General features: G+C 57.7%; 2 protein-coding genes across 2 annotated transcripts; both read right to left on the reverse strand.

The window, feature by feature from the left end:
- Positions 1-3,685: 3,685 nt before the first annotated feature.
- LOC121351341 (chymotrypsin-C-like) lies at positions 3,686-4,851 on the reverse strand. Its single transcript, XM_041463396.1, has 5 exons — positions 4,513-4,851; positions 4,254-4,440; positions 4,084-4,175; positions 3,898-3,995; positions 3,686-3,815 (listed from the first exon to the last, which is right to left on the reverse strand). Exons 2-5 carry the CDS (start codon positions 4,435-4,437, stop codon positions 3,686-3,688), a joined length of 504 nt encoding a protein of 167 aa, XP_041319330.1. The 5' UTR covers positions 4,438-4,440; positions 4,513-4,851.
- Positions 4,852-5,106: 255 nt separating this feature from the next.
- On the reverse strand, positions 5,107-9,743 carry EFHD2 (EF-hand domain family member D2). The gene is made up of 4 exons (XM_041463510.1): positions 9,584-9,743; positions 6,499-6,646; positions 6,233-6,367; positions 5,107-6,095 (listed from the first exon to the last, which is right to left on the reverse strand). Exons 1-4 carry the CDS (start codon positions 9,601-9,603, stop codon positions 5,961-5,963), a joined length of 438 nt encoding a protein of 145 aa, XP_041319444.1. The 5' UTR covers positions 9,604-9,743; the 3' UTR covers positions 5,107-5,960.
- Between the last annotated feature and the right edge of the window lie 6 nt (positions 9,744-9,749).

The following is a 9,749-nucleotide window of genomic DNA, read 5'->3' on the forward strand; positions in this document are numbered from 1 at the left end:
TGTCTTTGTGCAGATTACGGAGACTTTCGTACGTCAGGGACTCAGTGATGATCTCAACCATTGGCTCCTCTGTGGGTTGTGAGGGCCCTCCATTCTTACCCTAATCTGGGTGCTCTGATTTAATCTTAGACCTCGTTTCCACAGGGGCGACTGCTGCTGGCTGTGACTGCCTTTGCAGTTCAGCTGGAACCTGGACAGTTGTAACATCTGTGGGTTCTACTGCTGCACTATTAGACTATCTCTTTGAGGCAGGGGGAGGGTTTCTCACCAGCTGGGAAGATGTATTCCTTCAGCATCTGGCCCATCTCACATATCTCCTTTACCAGAACCTATTGGAGTGAGAACGTATTGGAGTGACTGACGGGACTGCCTTGGTCTGTCTGGTCTTGGCTGCTGACCGAATAGGGGCACCTGTGGTGTTTTGTGCCCAAAGACGCTATTCAGTACCTGTGGTCGCAGCTGAGCACGTGGGGACAAGTCCAGGCATGCCCCGAGCTCCAGGGCTTGCGGGCTGGAACTTGCTGTTGAGGGGGTCACTCCTCAGGCCTTCCTGAGCTGGTGGTTCTTTTAAGACGAGGTGAAGAAAGGAGCAGGTCCTGATGGAGAGTTTTTAATCCAGAGTTTTTATTTCGGTGGCACAGCCTCTGAATCTTGCAACAACTCCAACAAACTCTCCAACAGAACTCTCCACCCAAACCCCTACCTTGTGGTCTGCTTGCCCTTTTACCTGGGGACTCGGCAGGGGAGGGAAGACAGGGACCACCAACCAGGTATGGGGGGAGGGGGTCTCAGGTGAGAGGGACACCTGGGTGGACCAATGGCCCCCCAGGGGGTGGAGAGCATCCTTTGAACCTGCCAATTGCTCAATGCTCTCCTTGGAATTTCTGGGCTGATAGACAGTGCCCAGCAGGAGTCAAGGGGGGCGAAAGGAAGAGTGATTGACAACCCACCTGGGGAAGGAAATTTCAGGGAGAAACCAAGGGAAACCGAGGCAAGCCATGACATCACACCGCAACAAGAACCCCCACCCAATTTGGGTGGTTCATATCTGAGGGCTGTGCGGCAGGCTCAGGCTTTGGGGCAGCAGCATCCCTAAGGTCTGGTGTAGTTGTCAAGGTGGTTATCTAGGTTAATCTTCCTTTATCTCTGAATGCTAAATAGAACAGGCATATCAGTAACACCAAACATTGTATGATATCATTAGTGTTTAGAGTGGACCTGAACCCTTTGAAAACTGAAAGGGCAGACCAAAAGAGATGGCTGAAGAGTTGGGAGAAAATTTTCCCTGGTGTGATTTCCTCACAGGAGGTACCATTATTAAAGTAACCCCAAAACCATAGTTAGTGTGTAATAGCTGTGAATCCATGTGCCTGCTTTCCAGAGGAAGTTAAAAATACATGAATTCCTCACCTTATTAACCCATAAAGCAAAATGGATAAGAGCCACAGCAGCCTTAGTTATAGGACCCATGTTTAGATAAGGGCCTCCAAATGGAAGAAATAGAGCCACAAGCACATGCCACCCAAACCACAGTAAGCTAGACCACATGGCGACACTTAACGAGGTTTCTATATCAGCAAACAAAAATTAGGTAACTAAAGAACTGTTATTTCATTTATTCACTCTTTTTCTCTCTATATTCTCTAGCCCCACAACAGGCACCAAAAATCTGCCTTAGTTTCAAAAGAGAGGTGACTGCTTAAGAAAGGCAGGAGCCTCCCCTGAAATGGAAAATGCAAACCCCCTCCCTCCAAATGGTTAAAATTTTTAAATTAAAAGGCTCTCACGCAAGAATATGGGAATAGGAATAACAGTTCATTACTAGGAAAACAAAAAAAAAAAAAAAAAAAAAAAAAAAAAAAAAAAAAAAAAAAAAAAAACCCCAAAAAAAAAAAAAAAAAACAAAAAAAAAAAAACCAAACCAAAAAACCCACAAATGTAATAGAACAAACAAAAAAACTATGGACAGAGTCAGAATACAACTTAATACCGTGTGGGTCAGGGTGGTGGCAAGCAGTCCCATCCCATGGTGGCTCAGCCCTCCTGCAGTGCCAGGTGTGGTACTGGTGGAGCAGGGATCCTGGAGAAGGGTGTAGTTTTCCTCTGAAGGTCCAGGGCTGCTGGAGATGGGCCTGGTCTTTCTCTGGGAATGCAGGGGAGAAGAAAGCTGCTCCTCTGGGAATCCAGTGGGGAAAGGCTGACTGTGGTCTTCCAGATCGCTGATTCTATCCAGATAGGAATGCTTGGCTCCTCCCTCTGGACAGAGTTTCTCACAGGGGGATGATGCAATTTTATCAACCATGCAGAGACACTCACTGGCCATGAACAGAAGCTATCTCCATGGAGGGAAGATTAGGTGTGGGAGAGATAAAGAAAAAAAGAAAACTGCCCAATGAACAGAAGGGAACTCTTCCACAGACAGGACTACGGAAGAGACTTCCCATTGAACAGAAGAGAATGTTCCACAGACAGGAATAGAATACACACACACCCATTTCCAACCTCAGACAATGCCCCTGAGGGGTGCCCAGGATGTGGACTGGCACCTTGTGTCAGGGCAGTGCTTCCCTGTGCTCTGTGCCATCAGCATCAGGGTGCTGCTCAGTGTCAGGGGAGTTTGTTCATGGGTCCCTGGGTGTCCTGAGCTCTCATTCCCAGGAGTGGGTCAAAGATCACTTTGAACATGTAATTTTGTCCTGGGTTGAGAAGGAAGTGAGTTTTTTGGGAAGTTGAGGTCAAAACCAATCAGTGGTCAGATTTGAATATTGGCAGCTGGTGTGGCCCCTGAAGACATGGACCGCCTCTGAGAACACAGGGGGTTAAAAGGCAGAGAAGTCGCAGGGAACTCTCTTGGTTCCGGTCCATGAAAGAGGTGGGACCTCCCCTGCCGGGCTGTGTGGCGGAGGGGAAGCCATGCGGCCTGGGGGAGGTAGGCCGGAGCCTTGGACAGAGAAGGGGGGTGAAGGCCTTGCAGGATGGAAGGGTGGAGGAGCCCTGAGAGGCATTGGGCAGCCCCCTCGGGGGACAGAGAGAGAGGGAGAGAGAGGGAGAGCCGGGGCCTGTGCTACCTTGGCATTTGATCTCATGTGCTGGCAGCTTGGCTGGCCAAGAAGAAGAAGAAGAAGAAGAGGGGGTGCGGGCCGAGAAGGTGCCCGGCAGCCGTGGGAGTTCTGGGCAGGCAGAGCCCAAGATTTTAACCCTTTTGTGGGATGATGGAAACCTTACAAACGGTGATCCTCCTCCCCCACAGTGCCCAGCTTCCCGTGGGCAGCCTGGAGCTCTCCATCCAAGCCAGCAGATCCTGCTGCCAATCCCACTCCAGTGTCCCAAGCCCCTGGCCCCATCCTGCTGTGCAGAGAAGCCACCTCCACACATCACCTGACTGGCGGGCCTTTAATTGCCTTTGGGGTGATCCCTACAGTTCCTTTGCCATAGCACATTTCCTGTCCCTCCAAACCATTTCCCACCCTGCATCCCTCTTCACCTGCTTTGGTCACGCTGACAATGGCCAGGGGGTCGCTGGAGAGTCCCCAGGGGGCTCACACGGTGCCAGGGCTCGTGCCAGTGCTCTTGGGCCCCGGTGCAGGTGCCAGTGTTGCTCTCTGGGCTGGTGATGGTGCTGTGGCCATGAGAACAGGGTCCCTGGCCACAGAACCCACAGCCCACCCCTGATGCACCCCATCCCCTACATGATGTAGTAGGAATCCCAGTCCTCATGGACGATAATCTTCTCCACAGCCACGGCTACAGAATCAGCCTCATCAGCCTTTGACACGTCCTGCCTGCCCAGCGCCACACGGTAGGTCATGGAAGAGCTGCCAGGGAGAGAGGGGGTGTCAGTGCCCACAGATATCTCATCCTGCGGGTACAGATGCCCCCCAGCACCCCAACACCCACCTGATGCAGTGGGCAGCTGTCAGCACCCACTGGGGGGCAATGAGGGTCCCGCCGCAATAGTGGCTCCAGGACCCAAAGCGTTTGTACTGCAGCGAGATCTGCGAGGGCAGAGGCACAGGGTCAGAGCAGAATGTCCCCATCCCTGTCCCCATCCTCGTGCCCATGCCTGTCCCTGTGCCCCCTCACCTGCCATGGCCAGCTGTGGGCTACAGCGTCTTCACCGCCCACCACGCGGGAGCTCAGCAGTGGTGGCACGGCCGGCTGACCGCATCCATAGGCTGTGGGACAGCGGGCAAAGGGACATCAGAGGCTGCCTGTGCCCCCTGCCCTGACCCTTGCCCATCCCCTGCACCTACCGTAGCCCAGCAGCACGACGAGACAGACGGCTCCCAGCATGGTTGTGTGGAGCAAAGGTGCCGCAATGGGGCCGCTCACCCCTCTTATAGTGTCCGGACTGCCGGGGACCTTGGAGTGGCCCTGCCTGCCGCTGACATGTGGGGACTGTCCCAAGCTGTGGGCACAGAGGCTCCTCAGCCCCATCACCTGCTCTTATCTGCCGCTGACATGTGGGGACTGTCCCAGGCTGTTGGCACAGGGGCCCCTCAGCCCCATCACCTGCTCTTATCGCACTCACCGTCCCACCTGGGAATGGTCACATCTGCCCGTCATGTGCTGGCACCATGCTGGGACATGGTGGGGACACCTGGCCCTGCTCTGGGAAGGGGCAGGTTGCCTCCTGGGGCACAGGGTCCCTCCTGGGGCACAGCTGTTGGGCAGCCCCCCACCTATGATGGTGTCAGTGAGGAGCTGGGCAGCCCTGCTGCCCCCCAGCCCTGAGCACTGACTCCCCCAGGGCACTGCCCCCTCACCCCACCACCCCTGAGGCACAAGGTCTCCTTATCTCACTCTTGATATGGTCAAGAGCAGCCAAAACCCCAGAGGTGTCACAGATTGGGAAAGGTACAGGTATCAGTTGTGCTGCCGATGGCCTTCGGTACACATCCTAACACCTGGAACGTCCCTGGTGCTTCCCAAACCATTGTGCCATACAGGTGGCCCAATGAGCCACAGATCATCCCTGTTCAGTGCCACCATCTCCAGTGGGAGTCGTGTGCCCATGGTCACACCCCACTCCCCATGTTCCTTCCCCCCACCGAAGCCCGTGTCACTGAAATGCCCATCCCAGAGCTGCACCCTAGCAACCAGCACTTAAGAAATATAATATTTATTTGGGATTAAATTAAAAAAAACATAACGCACTCCCTACACCGCCACCTGGGGGACATTGTGGGACAGGTGTGGGTTTTTACAGCCACCCACAAACACGAGAGCCTCAGTGACCCATGCCAACTACTTGTGGCCACCATGCTCATCCTGCCAGGCTGAATACAACATAAAAAAAACGTAATACAGCCCCATGAGCCAGCAGCTGCCTTTCTGTACATCTTTGATCAAAATAAAGAGAGACACAGCTCCTGAGGGGCTCCATTTCAGCTGGGTGGGCACGCATCCCCAGCACCACACACATACACACACACAAACACACAGAGCCCCTCCACCAGCACCTGGCCCTTGCCATGGCTTTTTTCACTGGTGTCAGACATAGCAATGCCAACAGACGCTGAGTCAGCATGGCCACCAAAACACCCACCACGGCCAATGCGCAAGCCCCCATCCTGCAAATCTCCCAATGCATTCACAACGTAAAACAGTCTGGGCACAGGTGTCCCAGGGACAGACATTCTGGACATAGCTCCCCTGGGACTCAGCAGCAGAAACCCCCAGTGCAGCTGTAGGCAGAGAATAGGGTGCTGTTCAGGGTGGGGGACACGCTGGGGAGGTGGGGGGTGCAAACAACACCTACAGACACCACAGCAAGAGGGGAGGGGGAGCCGGGGCTGACTGGGCTCTGCCAGCAAGGTGGGCACTGTGCCGAGCCCGCGCCGGGATCCTGCCAGCAGCCCAGGTGGCACACGGCTCGGGCATCACTCCCGGCACCGCTGCCACGTGGCACAGGCAGTGCTGCCAGTCTGGGCACTGCTGTCCAGTCCTGACTGGCCCTGTCACTGTGTGAAGGTGGACTGCAGCTCCTTGAAGGCTGCCTTCCTCTGCTTCAGCTCCTCTGCCTGCTTCTTCTTCTCCTCCTGCTCTGCTTTGATCTCCTCCTCAAACCTGCTGGCTTCATTGATGGCTTGTGCCTGTGGATAGAAGTGTTCAGCTGCGAGCTCTGCCAAACTCTCCTGCCCACCCCAACATCTCCACCTCCTGCCTACCCAGAACCAAACTGCCCTGGTGTATTGCCATCTTGCAGTGGGGTCTCCTGACCCTGCCTCACCTTGGCCTCAAAGAAGTTCTTGGCGCCTTTCACCCCCTCTGTGGAGACATCGATCTCAGAGAGCCGGGCCAGGGCGTGCAGCCCACTGTCCTCCTGCAGCTCACCCGCTGCTGCCTTCCGGAAAATCAGCAGGAACTGCGAGGGGAGATGGTAGCATTGGCTCCCTGAAGACCTCAAAGCCACCACAGCCACTGCCCACCTTCTCACCATCTTGAACAGTGGCTGGGGACATCTCCCTGCCAGCGTGGAGCCTCCTATCCCCTCACCTCTCGAAAACTGAGCTTGCTGTCCAGGTCTTCATCCACCTCCTTAATCATGTTCTTCAGTCCCAGGTGTGTCTGTGGAGCCCCCAGCTTCTCCATCATCAGCTTCAGTTCCATCAGGTCAATGAAGCCATCTTTCCCTGCGTCGTACCTGCAGGATGGTGGCACAATCCTGACACATCACCACGGGGTGCAGAGCCCACACAGCTCCCCACACTGAACCCCCAGCAGCAGACCCCTGTGTGCTCTCACACTAGCTGGGAAGTGAAGAGGGCTCAGCAAGGACTCGGGCATTGATGGCCTCCAGCAGCTCTCCAGACCACAGGGAACTGCCTCTGAACCGCTAACAACCCTCCGGAGCATTATCCAGGATCGTGCCTGTTTCCGTGCGGCACTTGGCAGGAGAACCTGCCAGGAGGCTGCCAAGCCTGCTGCCAGCTCCCTGTGCCAGGAGCCTGAGCACACGCTCCCCTTGGCTGCAGCATGGGATAACAAGCCATGGGGCTAAGCCCACCGGGCACCGCTCCCCAGTTCACAGTGAGCTCTGCTCACTGATGCTACCTACAGACCTATCAGGAATGCCCCTCCTCAGACTCCTGCCTGTGGCCCTGCCACAGTCCCCTCCAGCTTCCCCGCAGCCACTCTGCTGTTCTCTCCCCTGCCTGCGCACCACGGGCTGTGCCAGCAGCGTGCTGGCGTGGCACAGCAGGATCTCCATGGGGAGCCAGCACAGAGCCACGCTTTGTACAGTTCCACACGTTGTAGGTGGGTAGCTACACACAGCACCCGTTGTGACAAGGCTTTTTTTTGTATCTTGTCACTGCAGCAGCCACGCAGAGCCCCGGCTCCCCATGCCGCAGGTCCGTGACTCATCTGTACCTCCCCTGCTGCTGTCTGCTCCGTCCATGTCTCCAGCACCTTCCTGATCTGCCAGGGACCCCAAAATGGGGCTGGTCCTGCTCATCCCTGCCTACTGCTGCCATCACCCTCAGAGTGGGACTGTGGGTACAGATCCCACATGATTTTTGCCTCTAGTATCCCTCTTGGAGCACAGGATCATAGAATCATGGAATGGTTTGGGTTAGAACATATTTTAAAGATCTGCCATGGGCAGGGACACCTTCCCAGGTTGTTCCAAGCCCTGTTCAGTGTCCATTGGGCCTTGGACACTTTCATGGATGGGGCAGCCACAGCTTCTCTGGACAACCTGTGCCAGGGCCTCACCACTCTCACGGAGATGAACCTTCTCCCAGTATCCAAACTAACCCTGACCTCTCTCACTTTCGAAGACTTTCCTCCTTGTCCTGCCACTCCATGACCTTGTCCAAAGGCCTTCTCCATCCTGCATCCCACAGAGTTTCTCTGCAAGGGACGAGTTGGCTGGCCTGACTTTGCCACTTCATCCCATGCATGCCACCTCCCCAGATGCAGGGCACTTCCATCCTCTCAATCCCCTTCTCTGTTTTTTTGGGATACCAGCATCTTGCATCTCCCAAAGGGCATCATCTCCCCTGTGGAGAGACAAAACCCTTCCCTGCTTCACTTTATCCTCTACAGCTGGATTGTCACATCCCCAGGACAGCAGCAGCAGGGAGGACAGTATGGCAGGGCTCTGCTCCAGAGCATCCTTCCCTTGGGAAACCCCCAGCTCCCAAACCTCCCCAGTGGCTCGCAGCCCCGGCGCTGCTCCTTTCGCTGCAGCGAGACGCCGCAGCTGTCAGAGCAAACACGTCTGCTCCGAGCGCCGCTCCCGCCTGCGCGGCGCCGACACCCGCCCGGCCATCTGCGCCCGGAGCACCCCGGCACGGCCACCCATCGCCTCCGGCACCGGGAGCGGCCACCGTCCCCCCGCGGGCCCGGAGCACGCTGCCCCCGCCCAGGCTCCCTTCTGCTGCAACGCACGGCTCGCAGCAACCTGCGCCTCTGGCTCGCTGCCGTGTGCTGGCGGGGGGTGACAGCCCCCCACGAGGACACGGGAACAGGGAGACTCCGTGCGCCGCCAGGGCTGCTGACAGGGTGTGCCCGCACCCCACGCAGCCCCCCAGCCTTGTGTTACGGGGGTCACCGCCTCCAACTCCCCAGTTCCTCCGCCTCCCCGCTCGGGTCCGAGCGAGACCACTCAGGACGCCGATGCGGATCCTCCCCCCGGTGCCAGACGGGCTGAGGGCTATTGGCATGTCGCAGCCATGCCTTCGCCTGTACTGTATGTCCGCGCTTTCCCGGAGTCGCGCTGTCTCCACGCCTCCTGCACAAAGCATCCAGCGCGGGATCCATGGGGATGCTCCGGGCTGTCCCGTTTGCCCCCGGCTACTCCCGCGCATACCAGCGTGACCACGGTTGGAGTCACCCCGATTTCTGGCTCCCCCTGGAAATTTCCAGGGCTGGAGGCTCGCTGCCAGCTCCCCCCCTCCGAGGGGCCGGGGGCCGAGCTCGTGCTCCGAGTCACGCTCCGCCACGCGTGGTGGCACGCAGCGCGGGCAGGGATGCTGAGGACACGCCAGCCTGGCCTCTGCGGCCCCGGGAGCTGCAGGGATGTGGGATCCCTCAGTGATGCGGCAGAAGGAACGTGGGGGTTCCCGGTCCCCTCTTTCAGACCCCTTTCTCTGGCCTCAGCACCAGGGTACCCCCTCATGGGGGACAGGAGGTTCCTTCTGCGAGAATTTCGGGGCGCACAGGAACGCCTGCGGCAAGGAGCTGGGGGAAGGTGTCCCCGGCACCAATCCTGGGAGGCGTTTTGGGAGGAGAGGGGTGTCCCTGGCATCTCTCCTGAGAGGGGCAGGAGGGGCATCCCTCCTGCAAGGAATTGGATGTGCCTTGGCATCCCTGCTGCACAGAGCTGGGGCGGGGGGAGCCTCCGACAAGGAGCCGGGAGATCCCTCCCGCAAGAGGCTGAGGTGCATGGGGGTCATTCTCACAAGGAATAGGGGGGTCCCACCCGTAAGCACGGGGCGGGAGGCGCTGGGACATCCGCCCTGCTAGAAGCCGAGATGCAGGAACCGGGATGTCCTGGGTGCCGGATGCCCGGTGTCTCCCGTCCCCCCCGGCGCTGCCATCCGGGGACCCCCCTCTCCCTGTGCCCCACACTCACTGTCGGAAGAGCCGTTCCATGTCGCGGAGCTGCCGCCGGGAGAACTCGCGGAACTCCCCAGCGGGGCTGAAGACGCGGCGGCCACTGCCCCCGGGCGAGCCCTCGCCCACCGCCCGTCCCGCGGGGCTGCCCGGCGCCGGCCCCGGCCGTGGCCCCCGGCCCCGCC

The sequence above is a fragment of the Pyrgilauda ruficollis genome, unplaced genomic scaffold (genome assembly GCF_017590135.1).
Source record: "Pyrgilauda ruficollis isolate IOZ18807 unplaced genomic scaffold, ASM1759013v1 scaffold165, whole genome shotgun sequence".
Classification (NCBI taxonomy): domain Eukaryota; kingdom Metazoa; phylum Chordata; class Aves; order Passeriformes; family Passeridae; genus Pyrgilauda; species Pyrgilauda ruficollis.

Excerpts from the sequence above, each read along its gene's own strand:
- LOC121351341 (XM_041463396.1), bottom strand. The coding sequence starts at position 4,437 with ATGGGGCTGAGGAGCCTCTGTGCCCACAGCTTGGGACAGTCCCCACAT. Across the intron at positions 4,176-4,253 it reads CGTCGTGCTGCTGGGCTACG|CCTATGGATGCGGTCAGCCG; the intron begins GTAGGTGCAGGG and ends GCTGTCCCACAG. Across the intron at positions 3,816-3,897 it reads ACAGCTGCCCACTGCATCAG|CTCTTCCATGACCTACCGTG; the intron begins GTGGGTGTTGGG and ends TCTCCCTGGCAG.
- EFHD2 (XM_041463510.1), bottom strand. The coding sequence starts at position 9,603 with ATGGAACGGCTCTTCCGACA. Across the intron at positions 6,647-9,583 it reads ATGGAACGGCTCTTCCGACA|GTACGACGCAGGGAAAGATG; the intron begins GTGAGTGTGGGG and ends ACCATCCTGCAG. Across the intron at positions 6,368-6,498 it reads GCAAGCTCAGTTTTCGAGAG|TTCCTGCTGATTTTCCGGAA; the intron begins GTGAGGGGATAG and ends CTCCCCTCGCAG.